This window comes from Palaemon carinicauda, chromosome 43 (genome assembly GCF_036898095.1).
Source record: "Palaemon carinicauda isolate YSFRI2023 chromosome 43, ASM3689809v2, whole genome shotgun sequence".
NCBI classification, from domain to species: Eukaryota; Metazoa; Arthropoda; class Malacostraca; order Decapoda; family Palaemonidae; genus Palaemon; species Palaemon carinicauda.
Window position 1 is genome coordinate 44690492 of NC_090767.1, and position 18958 is coordinate 44709449.

The 18958-nt window shown below is 43.1% G+C and overlaps 2 protein-coding genes across 3 annotated transcripts in view; one reads left to right on the forward strand and one right to left on the reverse strand.

The window, feature by feature from the left end:
• LOC137633395 (uncharacterized) overlaps positions 1-18958 on the reverse strand; it is a 420659-nt gene that overhangs the window by 23855 nt on the left and 377846 nt on the right. The gene's annotated exons all lie outside the window — the stretch shown is intronic.
• LOC137633398 (serine/arginine-rich splicing factor 4-like) overlaps positions 2983-18958 on the forward strand; it is a 57314-nt gene continuing 41338 nt past the window's right edge. The window contains exons 1-3 of one of the 2 annotated variants that reach the window (XM_068365624.1): positions 2984-3138; positions 5040-5210; positions 15416-15690. In XM_068365624.1, the coding sequence (XP_068221725.1) occupies positions 15679-15690 (12 nt within the window). In that variant the 5' untranslated portion in view covers positions 2984-3138; positions 5040-5210; positions 15416-15678. Of the gene's footprint in view, positions 3139-5039; positions 5211-15415; positions 15691-18958 lie in introns of both variants that reach the window. The other variant, XM_068365625.1, reaches the window with a different exon arrangement.

Here is an 18958-nt window from a genome sequence, read left to right on the forward strand (position 1 = left end):
CAAAGGTCAAAGGGAAGCAGACATCCATTAAGTTCAATATGTTGTCCCTTTGGAGCTTCTCTTGAAACTGGATTCTATCTGTCGGATAGACTATGTTTCTTATTTGGATTCTTGAAAGTATATTGTGTGATACTTCAACACAGCGATGATAACGATGGTATTGAAAAATCTTTTCCAACCGCTATTTTTCTTATCATATATATATATATATATATATATATATATATATATATATATATATATATATATATATATATATATATATATATATATATATATATATATGTATAAGGGGGATGGGTGAAAGAGGGAGGAGTTGTTGGGGGCAGGAGATAAAGATCCAGTTCCCTAAAAAAGAAGACTATATTAGAGGATGGTAGCTTATACCCAGCCACGTCCAAACTATGTGCTCTACTGTATAAGGTACTAAAGAAGAGAGGTGAAAATGTACTGTTATGAATTTCGTGATCAAAAGTAAAAGGGACCGTGATTGAGTGTTTTGAATCCAGATACCGATAATAGAACCGAAAGGCAGTGAAGGTGTGCGTGTGCATGTCTGTTTGTATCAAAGCAGTCAAGGCATTGGCACGCACACATCCACAAACACGCTCAAATAAGTACAAACACACGTGAATTATTTCAGTCTTATACTAATAGCTCTCTCTCTCTCTCTCTCTCTCTCTCTCTCTCTCTCTCTCTCTCTCTCTCTCTCTCTCTCTCTCTCTCTCTCTCTCTCTCTCTTTAGTTAAAGATTTAATCAAAAGTAGACTTCAAATTTATAAAGACAGAAAGATATACATAAGAGATGATGAGAGTCAGACATCTTGCTTTGGGTCGAGACAATATCATGATAAGATTAACGTCCTTGACTGACGATAAGCAGATCATGTGATTCCCCTGACGTCAATTGAGACCATTCAGTTTATCTTGCACTTAGTGGCATCTCAGTACACACACACATACACACAAACATGCACGCACTCTTCCACGCACACAGAAACACACACACACAGACACATTGTAAATTAATGTGTATCATCCACTGCAGAAGAAAACTCACCGTCGTGTCCTTTCACTTGCTACTTTTTTATGATCTTCCAATGCTAAAAATTTTTATTTCGTCATTCCATTGTCTTTTCATCCTTCCCAACCTTCCTTTGCAGTCTTTAGGAACTTTTTCTGTTATTTTTAATGTCTATCCATTATCTGCCCTTCTCATTATATGTCCTCCCCAAGTAAATTTCTCTTTCACATGTTGTTAAAATATCCTCTGCTTTACTTTGCTTTCTGTTCCATGTTGCTCTTCTCTTTGTCTCATAGTGTCATTCATATCATTGTTTTCTTCATAGCTCTTAGGGCCCGGCCAGATCAAGCGCGGCAAGCGGGGAGGTTAGCGGCAAGAGGTTCCAGCTGATAATTGAAACCTTAAGTATCTTATGTAGGTGGCCAGATAGGAGACGCGGGAAGCCTCAAGCCGCTGCAGTTGCCGCCAGACTGTGTTTCATGTTTTAAAAAATCGCGGCGGCTTGAGCGTCTTCACCCACGATTACGCCATTTTTCATCAGTTCCTGAAGGGGTGCGCGTTCAATTGTTCGTTTCCAGCCATTACTAATCAACAATTTATTGGGAGGTGTTTCGGAGAGCAAAAATGGATTAAATAAATGGAAGTTATGGCAATCAACTGCAAACGGATGGTAATAAAATAGTGGGTAGGCCTACGCTTTTTTGTGCTTTGCAACCTATTTAATCACCATTTAGTTATATATATATATATATATATATATATATATATATATATATATATATATATATATATATATATATATATATATATATATATATATATATATATATATATATATATATAGAGAGAGAGAGAGAGAGAGAGAGAGAGAGAGAGAGAGAGAGAGAGAGAGAGAGAGAGAGAATTTCAAATGTGAAAAGAATCGCATGTACATTTAAACAATATATCTTATGCAAATGCTAGTTAATTCTGGAATGAAAGGGACAATGATTTTTCGTGAACTTTATCATATCTAAAGCAATTATAATAGCTGGTAAAAGAGATTGAGGTTGTCTATAGTTCGACGTTTGTTTATTTGAGTCTGAATCCAGGAAGGATGTTCCCATCAAAGAATCAAAAGACTTGTGAAATATGTAGATATTCATTAAATCTGTCGCCGTACAAACGAGACTGGCAACATTAATTTCAAAATTAACTTATTTTCCCTTCTCTGTTTATTAAAATCGTGAATCCAGACTCTTGTGTAATTCATAGTTCAGATTAAAATAACGATTTTCAATCGGAAGTCATTTCCTATTCAAACACCATCGTCATGTTTACGAGGAAGGCTATCAGCTGGGTCTAGTGAGGAGGCAAGAGTTGAAGAGAGGTGTGGCGGTTCCGGTGTGGCCACCCAACATTTGGTTGCTGGCTTGCCGCCTAGCCCTTATACAATAAGCTAAATAAACAACATATATGTGAAATTCATAATAAAAAACAAGAATTAACATTAATTAGATATTAAAAGATATAATCTTATTGAGAGCATTAGAAAATATATATTTATTGGAAGAAATCATGAAAAGGAACACTTATTGCTCGCTAACTCGCTGGAACATCAGGACTACCCTTAAAAATAAGCCTAAATAAACATAAAATATGTGAAATTAGTAGCCGAAAACGAAAAATAATATTAAATAGATTTTTATAAATATAATTGTATTTAAATAATCACAAAATATATATTATTTGGAAGAAATAGTTAAAAAGAACAGTTCTATCTCGTTAACTCACTGGAAAAAATAGTGTAAATCAACATAATATATGTAAAATTAATAATAAAAAACAAGAAATAGTATTAACTATATATTAATATGTATAATTTTATCAAAAGCATTACAATATACATATATCAATTAGAAGAAATAATTAAAAAGAGCACTGCTCATTTCACTCGCTGGAACGCCAGCGATCAGCTGAGAAATAATAACAGTAATCAGAGTGACTCGGTGAAACGCGATAACTGTACGAAGCCTATTTTAACGAATTACGTCACTTTCCTGTAACTTCCTGTATCGTTACAGTAACGGGAAAACTCCTGTAAGTCATTTCATGGCTGTAACATCCTGGTACAGGTCAGTTTTAACGTTGTTCTGTCTAATTGTTATGTCTAAAGTGATGGTGATTTAGACCACAGCCTTTTACTATATGTGAGCTGGTGATGTTAGTCGAAACAAGGCTAGTTTAAGCTATGTACAGTTGGCTTCACTAATTCCGGCACACTGACGTCTCCTGAGCTTGTCGTGAAGTGTACCGGAATTAGTGAAGCCAGCTGTACATCTTTTTTTACGATTTTTTTACTATTTTATCTTGTTTCTTTTCCTCTCGTTATTTTGAAGTTTTTATAGTTTATATACGAAAGAATTATTTTATTATTGTTATTGTTCTTAAACGTCTGTTATTATTTTACTTGTTTCCTTTCCTCACTGGGCTATTTTTCTTTAATGGGGCCCTTATGAGTCTTATAGCATCCTGATTTTCCAATTAGGGATGTAGCTTAGCTAGCAGTAATAATAATAATAATAATAATAATAATAATAATAATAATAATAATAATAGATAATAGTAATAATAAAATTAATAATAATAATAATAATAATAATAGTAATAATAATAATAGAAATTATAATAATGATGATAATAATAATGATAATAATAATAATGATAATAATAGTAATAATAAAATTAATAATAATAATGATAATAGAAATAATAATAATAATAATAATAGTAATGATGATAATAATAAATCAATTTTATTTATGAGGAAAATATTTTATATCTTTGAAATATGACATTATGAAGATAGATTTACATTTTATGAAATATGATATTTAGAGATGCCTCGGTATTATTATAAACTGAGGATACTAGAGTCCTAAGGGGGTCACAACCTCCCCCATAGGTAAGTAGGTAAACATATGGCTCCTAGGTTAGGTTAGGTTGCGGAACCTCGGTTTATGTGGTGTTCTTCTGTTTGATTCCCTGGGTGTATGTATAATGACGGTAGTTTAAGGGGGTACGCAGGGGTCGTTAGCCCTCCCTTAAGTAGTTAAGGACATGGCTATTAGGTTAGGTTGTGTGGTGTTCTCGTGTAGAGGTTCTGCAGAAAAATGGACACAGTTTATATTGTACAGCGTTCACATCTTACGAACGACTAGAAAATGGGAAGAAAATTCTCATTTTCTATGCATGTTGGAGGAACTGGCCGCTGATATACAAAGGCTCCTGTTTCCCTATTTAAATGTGGTTTTTTTAGTCATTACTTATGCAATTTCAGATGGAGCACATTATTTTCTACTGGAAAAGTTGTATTCTCTATCCGTTGCTGATCGGAGGGATTTGCCTTTCCATTGGCACTTCTTTACTTGTTTTCTCTTTTCTAGTTCTTTTATTTTCTTCTCTCTTTTTTTCCACATCTGGTATATATATTCTTTTCTTTCCTCAATTCCCTCTTCCTTAAACAGAACGTTTCCTAATATCTTCTTCTTTTCCTCCTCTTTTCCTTTTCCTCTTCTGTAGTTCTATTATTTTCCTTCTCTCGTCGCTGAGATCAGGACAGTAAAGAGTGAAATAAAATAATTTTCTGACTGTATCTATAATTTTAACAATTTTACAATGAGTCCGTTCTAACCAACTACATGGGTTCCTAGTTTTAAAATTTCTATAATTTGAAAAATATAGGTTTTCCTCAAGTATTTCCTTTAAAATTGTTCAAAGTTCCATGAAATAAACAAGGAACCCTTAATCAAAATTATTAGGAATATTGTATTACAGTACTCATTTATCCATTTATGTAATGTATATATACAGTAATTCTGAATTGTATTACAGGTAGGAAAATACAGTATAGTGTTGCTATGACGGTAAAGATTAGGGTAAATGGCACTTTTCATCGCAGGTTAATGTTACAAAATATTTATGAAAATAATAACTGAATATAATATTCCTATTGTTCATGATTGTGTCTTTCCAGATAAGGGAGAATTAAGCCAGAGTGATTCAATTATCCGCACTCTTAAAATCTCGCCTCAGAGAGATCATTCTTCACCCGAGGGGAAGTTCTTGTGCCGTCGTGAGCAGAGACTTTAGCCATGGCCGCAACAAGCGTGTCGGACAGACGGGAGAACTACGAGGAGCAGGAAAAGTAAGTACCGATGTTTAGAAGTGTTTAAGTCTATTTGGAAACAGATGTTTACTTATAACTTAAGACTGGAAAACTTTCAAAAGGAAGAAATGAGAAGTGATTTAAATAAGTGCAAAATGAAATGCGAATCGACCGAGTATTTGTTCCTACACAAATGCAAACCCTTTGATAGGAATGTGCTTTCAGAACTTTTAGAACTATACCTAGGTGGCGCTAGTTACTGCCTATTGGCAAGGAGACCCTACCAACCTGACATCACCACTTGGGGCTCTCACTTTGTTTTCAATAGCTGTAGTTACTCAGGGGATACTTTCCACTCTGTAAAGTTAGAAGAGAGTCTTTACTCATGGGAAGCAGCTCTTCTAGGGTGAAGGACACTCCAAAATCAAACCATCGTTCTCTAGTCTTGGGTAGTGCTACTGTGTCCTTACCATGGTCTTCCACTATTTTGAGTTAGAGTTCTCTTGCTTGAGGGTACACACGAGCATACTATTCTATCTTATTTCTCTTCCTTTTGTTGTTTTGAAGTTTTCATAGGTTATTCATGAAAGATCTAATTTAATGTTATTACTGTTCTTAGAGTCTTTTATTTTGATTTTTTACTACTTCTTTTGTAGTTTATTTTTGTTCCGTAACCGAAATACAAACCACGCTATTTACATAGGGTATTACTTTCGGCGTAGCTGAAATGACGAGCCATTAGAATTTTAACGAGGGTTAACCAAAAAAAAAGGATTTTGGAATGAGTCTTTTATGTTCTTATGTTGAACATGCTGACGTAAGTCTTTTTATAGCTTATATATGAAATATCTGTTTTTGGTGTTGTTGCTGTTTTTTTTAGATGTTTAATTTTGGTTGTTCATTACTTCTCATATCGTTTATTCATTTCCTTATTTCCTTTCCTCACTGGGCTATTTTTCCCTGTTGGAGATCATGGTAAATCTCGAGAAGTCCTCTCTTCTGCCGACCCAACGACTGGTATATCTAGGCATGTTATTAGACACCAATCTCCACAAAGCCTTTCCATCAGACAACAGGATAGCAAGGCTGAGGAGGGTTGCAGAGTCTTTCCTTAGGCGAGAAGAGCTTCCAGCTCAATCGTGGTTACGTCTTCTAGGTCACCTTTCCTGCCTGGCCCGCCTGGTCCCGAACGGCCGCCTCAGGATGAGATCCCTGCAGTGGCGGCTCAAGTCCCGGTGGAATCAGGGCAACGATTCCCCCAACTCTCTGGTTCCTATAGGACCCATGGAACGAGCAGACCTGTGGTGGGGGCTGATCGACGAGAACCTACGAAAGGGAGTGGATCTTCTCGTCCTTCCCCCAGAATTGACACTGTTCTCGGACGCGTCAAAAGAAGGGTAGGGGGCCCACGTTCTGAACCAGAGGATCTCAGGCCTATGGTCAGAATCAGAAAAGTACCTACACATCAACCTGCTAGAGATGAAGGCCGTGTATCTGGCTCTTCAACAGTTCCAATGGACCCTGGCGGGCCACTCCGTGGTGGTGATGAGCGACAACACCACAGTAGTGGCTTATATCAACAAGCAGGAAGGTACCTTTTCACAACAGCTATCCCATCTCGCAGTAGAGACACTGAGGTGGTCCGAAGTCTACTCGATAACACTATCAGCTCGCTTCATTCCTGGCAAGATAGTGAGTACCGAGTGGTCTTTGGATCCTCAGATATCCAACAAAGTCCTGACTTTGTGGGGTTCCCCGACAGTGGACCTGTTCGCGACAGCCTTGAATTTCAAGCTGCCACTGTACTACTCCCCAGTCCCGGACCCCAAGGCTCTCTGGCAAGATGCCTTCCAACAACGGTGGGACAACATCGACGTTTACGCCTTCCCACCGTTCTGTCTGATGAAAAGGGTGCTCAACAAGACCAGTCTATCGGTCAACTTGTCAATGACCTTAATAGCTCCGCTATGGCATCACGCGGAATGGTTCCTGGACCTTCTGCAACTCCTAACGGAACCTCCGAGAGAACTTCCCCCACGACACGAGCTACTCAGGCAACCACATTGCAACATCTACCACAAAGCCGTAGCCTCGCTTCGGCTTCACGCGTCTCCTCACGGAGAGAGGCTTTTCGCAATAGGTTGCGGAAAGAATGTCTCGACACCTGTGGAAGTCTTCCGCAGGAGTCTACCAGGCGAAGTGGAGAGTCTTTTGTGGCTGGTGTCGTGGGAGGGGTATCTCTCCCCTCGATGCCAATATTCCAGCAATAGCGGAGTTCCTCGTGTATTTGCGGGAGGAAATGCGCCTTTCGGTCTCGGCGGTGAAAGGCTATCGCTCAGCCTTAAGCCTGGCTTTAAGGCTGAAAGGAATAAACATTTCTTCCTCGCTAGAACTTTCTTTACTCATACGTAGCTATGAGCTTACCTGCCCTCAGTCGGAAGTGAGACCTCCTCCATGGAACGTGGTTCGGGTCCTCCAGGCTCTGAAGAGACCTCCCTTCGAACCATTACGTCAGGCTTCTGATCGCCACCTGACTTGGAAGACGGCATTCCTATTTGCGTTGGCTTCGGCCAAACGAGTCAGGGAACTTCATGGTCTCTCATACAACATCGCCCATTCAAGGGGATGGGGGGAGGTAACGTTCAGGTTCGTCCCTGAGTTTGTTGCCAAGACTCATAACCCTGGAGTGGCGGACCCACGGTTCGACTCCTTGAGGGTCACGAGTCTCCGTTCTGTAACAAGTGATCCAGACCATCTGCTATTATGCCCAGTGAGGAGTCTGAGGCGTTACTTGAAGAGAACAGCTGCAGTCTGTCACCGCGCGCAGACTTTGTTCGTAAGCACGGGAAGGACAAAGAGGAGGGTTACCAAGAATACCATCTCGGCCTGGATTTGAAGGGTTATCCATCATGCCTTGAATCCTGACCCTCCTCCGTCACGTCGCCCTAGAGCACACGATGTCAGGGGCATCGCTACGTCCCTGGCCTTTAAGAGAAACTTCTCTGTGACGTAGGTGCTACAAGCTGGGGTCTGGAAGTGTCAAACGATCTTCACAGCCCACTACCTGCAGGAAATGACCCACAGGAGCCTCGATAATGTTTCTATCGGCCCTGTGGTGGCTGCACAACAGCTGGTCTAACCTCAGGCTCCTTAATGGACAGGTAGCAGAATGTTGAGGGCATTGTTACCCGGTTTTAGTCTGCGTGAATGAAAGAGTATGTCTGGACCTTACTCCTTTCTTTATCCTCCCCTCTCTTGGGGAAAGCAGCATCCTGGTCTCTGCATAGCTGACCTCAACCTCTACAGGTAACCCATGCTCCCTTGTGTTCCTAGTATTAAGTTAATACTGTTGCGTCCCCCATACCCGGACGAGGTGGTATTGGGAACGTCCTAGCCTAGAATTCCATCTAAAGGACTTCAGGTCAACTTCCTAGGACGAGTCACACTTCATTCCTCCACACACAAGCTTATGTAGACCGCACGTTCCTTGCAGAGCAAGGAAATTGCGAGGTGCAGGGACTCTTTTTCTCGAGTGCTGGTCACTCGGATTCTGAGCCCCCGGGTAAGCCAAAGCCAGTAAGGCTGGGGACTTTCCACCCTTCCTAAGGGGTAAGTCACCCTATGTAAATAGCATGGTTTGTATTTCGGTTATGGAACAAATGACAAATTCGGAGATAATTTGTATTTTTCCTAACCATACAAACCTTAGCTATTTACACATATTTGCCCGCCAGCCCTGTCCCCCAAGTCAAGTCCTACCTCTAAGTGAAGTGAGACAGTTCACCGGTGTGGGGGGGGGAGGGGTAGCTCGCTACCCCTTCCCCTACCCCCTGCTAACTAGCGCGGGGGTAGTTAACCCTTGTTAAAATTCTAATGGCTCGTCATTTCAGCTACGCCGAAAGTAATACCCTATGTAAATAGCTAAGGTTTGTATGGTTAGGAAAAATACAAATTATCTCCGAATTTGTCATTTTTAGAATGATATATTGTTGATTTATTTTCATCATTTATTTATTTCCTTATTTCCTTTCCTCACTGGGCTATTTTTCCCTGTTGGAGCCCTTGGGCTTATAGCATCTTGCTTTTCCAACTAGGGTTGTAGCTTGGCTAGTGATAATAATAATAATAATAATAATAATAATGATAAATAGAAATTATTTCCAAATTTGTCCTTTACAATACGTACCTACCTTACAGCCTACACTCATGCGCTAAATGTGTCTGCAAGTTAAGGAGTTTGTTGCGTGAGAACATGAGGCATATTGTTCCTGTGGTTATACAAACCTTTCATCTTTTCCATCAAAAGTATTGTCTCTGCCAAAGGTGAGATCTCTATTGGATCATTAACAACTCAGTTTGGTAATAACAGACTGGTAAGGGAACTCACTCACTCGCTCGTCTGACTATTTCAAGGTCAATTTGACTTTGGCCACATCAAGGGTGGATGTAGATGCTGCTGCTCTTACCTCTTTGTTGCTGTTGACTCTATCTTTTTTATTTATTCCTTGGGATAATTCATTTCCTGACTGTTCCACTTCGCTATGGAAGGGGTAACAAAAGTCCAGGAAAGCCAGCTGTACCCGTGGGGACTTGGTTCCCGAGGACACGACCTCTCTCTCGGGATAGGTGGATGGTACCCGTGTGGTTCCCACAGAGCCATGGACCAGAGTCTTGCTTACGTTCTGGTATTGGCCATTCTGGTAGCCTAGTAGCTGTGCCCTGGTGGGTTATGCTGTCAACCCCTGTCACTCCAGCAATCCCAGTAGCGAGGCCAGAGGGCCGGGTAGCCTTTGCTGATCCGTCTACTCCGGCAGTCGGCCGGAACAGATGGGAGCTTTTCTCTCGGTCTGTTTCAGGCATGATGAGAAAGTTGTTGCGGCTTCCTGCTTATGCATGGACTTACTTTGGGAAGAGAAGGTGGCACCATTTGATGCCATGTTAGAGGGCTTGTGCTCTCTAGTAGGTGGAGAATGTGGGTCGAAGGGCTCTTGTTATTGTGCCCTTTCGTGTCCTTCAACCCTGACCTGTGGTGCTGGGTTTACTGTGTGCCGAGTCTAACGCCACGCTGTCTTGTGCCGGAGTTCTCCCTCCATGGCCCTGGGCATGCCGGGCCTTTTTCTTCTCCAAATTATGCGCCTAGTTCTGTCCTTGGGACGGAATAAATGTAATCATGAGAAGAAGCGGACTCCGTAGCATGTGGCATCGCCTTCATTCGCTGCAGTGGACGACAGTACTCCAGGGCAGGAGGTCGTGGGGATGTTGGCCTGCGGTTTGATGCCCACGGAGGCTGCCTACCCTGAGTTGGAGAGTTCTTCTCTGGAGGTCATGGCACTCATCGTGAATGTAACATCTTGGGGGAGGGTACGGTGGTTCCACCAGCGGGGAGGACATCGGTTGTCTATCGGCATTTCGGTGGCCCTCTTCAATCGAAGCCCTGGTTGACCTTGCGTTGGACCAGGTGGATAGTCAGATCTGTGGATCTGGAAATTTGTTTGGTTCAAGCAGGTCCAACAAGGTAACAGGATCTTGCTACGGAATGTTTTTTTTCTGCCAAAGAATGCCACGTCTTAGCCGGAGTTTCCACTCTGAAGGGGGCCCTCCCTTTATAGAGATTCAAGGCTGACGTTACGTCCTTATTGAGTGCTGAGTTGACGGTCACTCGAGTTCAGGATGGAAAAAGTAAGGTCTGTGCCGTCTTCCATCAGAGAGGAAGACTTCAGGCTTTCTGTAGATCTGAAAGATGCATACTTTCAACTGCCTGTTCATCAGACTTCTTGGAAGTACCTCCACTTCCCCCTCAACGGTACGGTGTCTCAGACTGTGTGGCTCCTCAGGGGTTCACTCAGGTGTACATTGTGGTAGCCGCTTTGACCCACTCGTGAAGGATGAAACTGCTGGTGTATCTCAATGACTGGTTGATCCTGGCCTCTTCAAAGAGACAGTTGCTTCAGAATCGAGATCGACTTCTTGCACTTTGCCACGATCTGGGGATTGCGGTAAACTGGGGAAAAGTTAAAATGGCATACCCAAGCAGAGGGTGTGAAGTACCTGGGCATGCCGATAGACTCAGCAGCAGCAGACATTTTCCCATAGACGATGGCATCGGCAAGCTTGGGGAGGTTGCACGACTCTTCCTGTCAAAGACAGTTGCTCCAGTTTAACATTGGTAACATCATCTCAAACGTCAGTCTACGTAAGAGAAGCTTATTCCTCTAGGGTTTCTCCACCAGAGATCCTTTCAGTGGTGCCTGAAGTATCACTGGGTAGCAAGCAGGGATCATCTCCCATTACATCTTGTGCCGGTGTCACAGGAAGTCCGAAACGATCTTGCCTGGTGGCTCGACAAGAACAATCCTCATCAGGAAGTGCCACTCGACTTCTTAAGTCCGAATCTTCATCTGTTTTTGTATCAGGAGTGTGGTCCAAGGAATACAGGCATCTGCACATCAACATCCTCAAGATGCGAGTGTCTTTCCTCTGTCTGCAAGTGTTCCAAGAAACTTTGAGGAAGCACTTGTTAGTCGCTGTAATGGCCTACATCAGCGAGTAAGAAGGCATGTTCTAGCGCTCCCCTCTGCAAGTTTGTGAACCAGATGCTTATCTGGGTGGTGTTTCACATTGTAGAATTGTCAGCAAGGTGCATTCTGGGTAAGGTGAATGACCTAGTCCACACATTCAGCCATCAGGGCCAGGCTGCAGGAGCAGAGTGGTCTCTACAGCCTTTCGTGGAGGAAAGGCTTCTTGCCCTGTGGGGTTCACTGGGGATCAACCTGTTTGCAATCCTTGGGCAGTGTTTGAAGAAGCCTGGCAACACCTCTGCAATCACATGGACATTTACACCTTTCCCCCATTCACCCTGATTGGGCCAGTAATCAATAGGGTGTTGATTATGACAGGAATCGGAATGACATTGGTGGCTCCAAGATGGCCACAGGCCGAGTTGTATCCCGATCTGCCGGCTCTTCTGGTTGAGGTCCCAAGAGAACTACCCTTGTGGCCACCTCTTCTTTGTCAGCCGCACCTGCGCAGTTACCACTTGCCCTTGGAGTCTTTATCTCTTCACTGTTGAGTATCTCCTTTGAGCGAAAGGCTTTTCACAAGGCATTACACATGAGATGTCTAGTTTCTCCAGAGGTCCACTGCATCTGTCTACCAGGCTAAGTGGGCCATATCCTGTGATTGGTGTCGTAGAAAGGGATTTCTTCGTCTTCCTTCATCGGGAAAAACATCTCTTGGTTGCAGCCATCAAAGGTTACCTCTAGGCCTAGAGTGTGGTGTATCCATTGGAAGATAAAATCCTCTTGGCTTTTTAGGAGCTGTCAATGCTCGTGAGGAGCTTCAAACAATCTTGCCCACCCTGGGATCTTAGGCCCCTGTAGTGGGATGTGACCCTAGTAATCAGGTTTCTTACGCGTACCCCATTCGAACCTTTGAAGAGGACTGAATCAGAAAGGGATCGGACCTCAAGACATTCTTCCTACGTGCCTTACTGTCGACTAAAGGAGTGAGCGAGTTGCACGGTATTTCTTACGTAGCCAAGGAGGTCTCCTTTAGTTTTGTGCCCAACTTTGTGGCAAAGATAAAGGATCTGGCGGCATAGGACCCCAGGTGTGAATCCTCCATCCCCTCCCCCCCAGGAGGTGTCAGGTGGTGAGGAAGACGAGAGGATCTCGTATTCCGTAAGGTCTCTTGGGTGTTGTATGAAGAGAACCCCACACCTCAGGCCGGAGTGTAGGAATCTCTTCGATGGGTTTGCCAGATCTAAGAAAGAGCTGTCAGGGAACACGTCTTTTCTGGCTTCGTGAGCCTCAACAGAGAGCTTACTCTCTGGCCGATGAAATCAGGGGTATAGCCCCAACTCTCCCTACTTTCAAAAGAAACCAGTCAGTGGGTCAGGTGAGGAAGGCAGGTGTCCGGGAAGGCAGACCACCTTCACATCCTTCTACATGAGAGAATGTATCCACAAGTCTGTTGAGTTCTTCATACTTGGATCTGTGGTGGCTGTTCAAACCATTGTATAACAAGCCCAGCTCCCTTATGAGGACAGATTGCATCTCATCTATGGTATCGTTTTAACAGAAGTTGGAAATGAATGTAGTATAACTGGCTCTTCTCCTTCTTTCTCTGCCTCTCTCATGGGGTCAGCGATTGAAGTGTTGCAAGCTGGTCAGACAAGATGCTGGTGAGTTGCACTTCAAACTTCTGTGTAACCAAAGAGGTATATCTCCCCATTCTTCATGTGAGTTTTGAGATGGTGAATCTAATACCAACCCATTACTCATTTTCCTGGTGTTGGACTCTTGCTGATATGTCATTTCAGGGAAGTGTCTCTTTGATTTGGTACAAAACAGAAATAGGTACGTCCCGGGTCCTATCAGTTTGTCATCGCTACAATAAACGGATAGGAGGCCATAGTGTCTCTGCTTTGCTTCTCCACAGAACAAGCCTTGAAGACATTCAGGGAAGATACAGAATCCTACAGGGGATTTTGAGGGGCCATCTGACCATCCAGAGGCCGTGAGTCTCCAGAAGCAAAGGACGAGGGTTTGTATGTCGCGGGAGAACAAACCGTCCCTCTGAGTCCTGGGTTGAAGCAGCAAGATTGAATAGAGAAGCATCTGCGGAGGGGGAGGGGCTTTGCGATGCTCGTTATCCACTTCAACAACCGATTCCAGCTCGCGCCAAAGTACATACATACATATACCAAAGGCACTTCCCCCAATTTTGGGTGGTAGCCGACATCAACAATGAAACAAAACAAAAAGGGGACCTCTACTCTCTACGTTCCTTCAGCCTAACCAGGGACTCAACCGAGTTCAGCTGGTACTGCTAGGGTGCCACAGCCCAACCTCCCACATCATCCACCACAGATGAAGCTTCATAATCCTGAATCCCCTACTGCTGCTACCTCCGTGGTCATCTAAGGCACCGGAGGAAGCAGCAGGGCCTACTGGAACTGCGTCACAATCGCTCGCCATTCATTCCTATTTCTAGCATGCTCTCTTGCCTCTCTCACATCTATCCTCCTATCACCCAGAGCTTTCTTCACACCATCCATCCACCCAAACCTTGGCCTTCCTCTTGTACTTCTCCCATCAACTCTTGCATTCATCACCTTCTTTAGCAGACAACCATTTTCTATTCTCTCAACATGGCCAAACCACCTCAACACATTCATATCCACTCTAGCCGCTAACTCATTTCTTACACCCGTTCTCTCCCTCACCACTTCGTTCCTAACCCTATCTACTCGAGATACACCAGCTATACTCCTTAGACACTTCATCTCAAACACATTCAATTTCTGTCTCTCCATCACTTTCATTCCCCACAGCTCCGATCCATACATCACAGTTGGTACAATCACTTTCTCATATAGAACTCTCTTTACATTCATGCCCAACCCTCTACTTTTTACTACTCCCTTAACTGCCCCCAACACTTTGCAACCTTCATTAACTCTCTGACGTACATCGGCTTCCACTCCTCCATTTGCTGCAACAACAGACCCCAAGTACTTAAACTGATCCACCTCCTCAAGTAACTCTCCATTCAACATGACCTTCAACCTTGCACCACCTTCCCTTCTTGTACATCTCATAACCTTACTCTTACCCCCATTAACTCTCAACTTCCTTCTCTCACACACCCTTCCAAATTCTGTCACTAGTCGGTCAAGCTTCTCTTCTGTGTCTGCTACCAGTACAGTATCATCCGCAAACAACAACTGATTTACCTCCCATTCATGATCATTCTCGCCTACCAGTTTTAATCCTCGTCCAAGCACTCGAGCATTCACCTCTCTCACCACTCCATCAACATACAAGTTAAACAACCACGGTGACATCACAAATCCCTGTCTCAGCCCCACTCTCACCGGAAACCAATCACTCACTTCATTTCCTATTCTAATACATGCTTTACTACCTTTGTAGAAACTTTTCACTGCTTGCAACAACCTTCCACCAACTCAGGTTTTTATGAATAGGAAAAATACAAATTACTTTTAAGATTTGGTCGATTATGAATTTTGTTTTTATGTATTTTTGAGACTACCTTTTGGTTGCTGGAAAAAATGTCCCATTATCTTCTTCTGTCTTCTGTCTTTGGAATTATTTTCAATTTAGGTTTCAGTGAGCATTGTTTGAGATTGATTGATAGTTGAGCAAAAGATTATGTTTTCATCTGTAATGATTATTGATCTCTGATAGAAACTACGTATTATTCAGACTCATTATTTCCAGCCCGTCCTGGCTTTACCTGTTCCCGTACAAGATGGTACATTGGTCGTTGTCACGTCCATCGTGGATGGCCGCTGCTGCGTACGCAAGAACGGGTAGCGTCCCGGAAGGCGTCGATGACAGGTCTGGTTTCCGTCAGTCAAGATCAGCTGGCTAATGTCTCTGGCCATTCCTCCTCCTCTGGGCCAGTTTAGAAGAAGTCTGAAGAGAGAAGGCCTGTTGTTTCAAGAGATGTCAGTGATGGGGTTTACTCCCTTGTCATCTATATGGTCTCTAAGGTGAGTCGTGTCTCCTCGGATTCTCCTGCGCTTCTAATTTGTTCCGTAACTGGAATACAAACCTTAGCTATTTAATATGGGTTATTACTTTCGGCGTTGCTGAAATGACGAGCCACTAATTTTTAACGAGGGTTTACTACCCACACCTCCAGTTAGTGGGGGTAGGGTAGGGTAGCTTGCTACCCCCCCCCCTCTCACACCTGTGCTTGAGCTCACTTTGCTCTCGGCTCGGATGGTAGTCGGACGTGTCCGCTCTCATCCTCGCCGTCATTTGGCTGCCATTTAATTTTTTTGTCTTTTTCTTTTTCTAGTTCTGTTTGTGAAGTTGGCCTCTGTGATTATGTGCACCTGCCCTGTGTTTCCCGACCGCCCCTGTGGAACATTCATGTCGGCGGTCGAGACTGATCGTCACGCCCTTTGCCCTTCTTGTAGGGGCCAATGGTGTGATAGCAACAACAGGTGTAGTGAGTGCAGGGAGTGGTCTACCTCTCAGTGGGAGAGGTTTTCGCGACGACGGAAGAAGTCCAAGCGGGATATTTCTCCTTCGAAGGTTTCTTTGAAAGGAGAAAAACCCAAGACCTCTTCTTCCGTTGCCCAAACCTCCTCGGAAGCTCCCACTTGGTCGGTCTCTTTCGAGAGAACGTCGAGTGGTAGCGTAGACCGATGCACTGTTTACCAACCTCGGGGCTCGAGAGATGACGTTGCTTCCCCTAGCGAAGCAGCTCCACTTCTCCCCCCGGGGGAGGATATGTCACTAACCCCCCTTTTTAAGCTTTGGTCCTCCTTGGGGCTTACAGGTTCGCCCTCCAAGGAGGTTTTGCTTAACTACATCCGATTGGGTGCCGCCGTCGAGCAATCGCCGCCATCACCGGCAGAGGTTGATCCTCTGTCTCTTGTCGACGTTGTAGTGTCAGAGGTATCCAATGCGGTATCACCCATCACCTCTGCCTCTTCAAACCCTACGGTTGCTGACGGCTTAGTTTCTCCCGTCTCTGTTCAACCTACGAGGGAGAAACTAAGTCCATCGCCAGTCTCTCCTGCTGGTGTTTCTTCCCCTCGGGGGAGTTCACTTACAGAGACTCCTCTTCGGAGGACTGCAGAAGGTCAGCTTGCTGATCCAACGGCCCCCAGAGGACGCAATCGTCGGAAGGCTTCTTCGCCAAAAAGGCCTTCCTTTAACTGCGGTGAGGAGGCGCCTCTTTGGTTCATCACCTTCGTTGCAGTCTACCGCAGAGGAGCCTCGAGACCGATCACCTATCACTGTTCCTGCACTGGTCCTGGACCTTTCTGCAGATCGTTCGCAAACTCCTTCAGTGGAAGGTCGTCCTTTTAAAGGACACGTTGACCTTCCACCTGATAGACCTGCCCACCTGCCGTCACCTTTTTTACATAGGTCTAACAAGGCTTCACCGGAGCGCGCTAAGGTGCGCCAATCAGATAAGCGCTATGCGCCAACGAAACCTGACGAGCGCTCTTTAGTAACTCGTCAGGCCCCATCACTAAACCCTAACACAGAGCATCAAGGGCCTATGCGCCAACACGCGCATACGTCCCAACAGGAGGATAGCTCCATCACGCGCTATGCATGCCTTCATGCACATATGTATTGGCGTGCTACTGTTATAAGCACACATTGAGTATGAGTTGTTTTCAGATGTATGAAAATGGTAACTGAATACATCTTAATAGTTTTTAAGTCTTTATTCTATAAAAAACAACAGAGTTAAACATCTCCATCACTGGAGGAAGCTGGGTTGGTCCAGATGACCAATTCTGGTGAAGTTTAGATATGAACTGACTAAATTATCGATATCACAGATATCGTACGCTTAGTTTACTTTAGACACGTGACGAAATCGGAAGACACCTGCATCCGGTGACGTCACAAACTTTCACACGATGAGACAATGTGTTGACGTTTAAAAAGAATGTCAAATTGCTGAGACTTGCATTGTATGTCCTGTTTACGATTTGAATGACTACAGCAAATCCCAGGGTTAGCTCCTCCAACCAACATGACATATTACGTCATTTGTTTTAAACATGTAATATTAACTATTCTAATCATTAAATAAGCTCGGCCAGCTATCTCAATTTTTTTACAAAAATTTAACAACAAGCCGAAACATGGTTATTAGGTGTGACTGGACATACGTATTATTCTTTGTTTAACTTTAGCCATAATCAACTGAGGACGAATGTCCAAATAGGCACATCAAAAAATAATAACAATAATGCATACAAAAAAGATATTACCAAAGCAAAAAGAAAAATGCATGATAAAACCAAGATCATATATATGGTACATTGCTAGCAAATGATTACATGGTACCAAAAAACAAAATAACTTCTGACTTACAAATGATTCGGTAACTTGATAAAGAATAATTGTTACCTATGTCAGAAACAAAATACTAAATTTTTAGTGCACAAACACGAATTCCTGGTACGTACACGTACCATGGTTTCGTACATATATATATATTTATATATAGGGCTGATATATTTTATTAGATGCCCATAGATTCTGTTATATATCTTATTTTATTTTTTTTTTCTCTTTTCTTTTTTAACATTCCGGCTTATATATTTTTATTAGATGCCGAGAGAAAAAATGATTTATATCCTTTTTTATTTTATTTATTATTTTTTTTTAAATGTTGTTTTAAATGTATTTTTAACAATGCAAATGTAGAAAATTTCTTTAATTACATATTACTAGCGTACTAATCAGCTTTTCATACAAACATCTTCCCGACAAATTACTCCCTTAGCGAATGAGGTGGCCACTCAAACAGCTTTGAACTGGATCAAATAGGGGGTATTGTCGGGGCTAGGCAACTCATTCCTTTTTAGCTGCTTGCTGTGCTGTAACCTACGCCAAACAAGGATGTTCACGGCGATAAATATCACCACCGTGAAACACAAACCAGCCAGTAGTATGGGGTGAAGAATTTCTTTATAAGTCGGTGACAGGTGGTCCTTTTCGGTAAGTTTCATCAACCGCTTTGCCACATGTGCGTTGTACGGGAGAGGAAGTGCTGGCATTGTAGAGGTCCACGTGAAGTTCGCGAAGTAGGCTCGTTCTCTGATGATTGTCCGTAGACCAGTCACCATGGAATTCGGGGAAGTCCCGACACAACCATCTGCTGCGACGAAGATATTGGTGAAGAACGTGGATCCGTCAGGGCATGATACATTGAAGCCGTCCTTGTCGTATCGTATCCACGAGCCATTATTCAGTCTGCAATTGAACTCTTTATTGTCA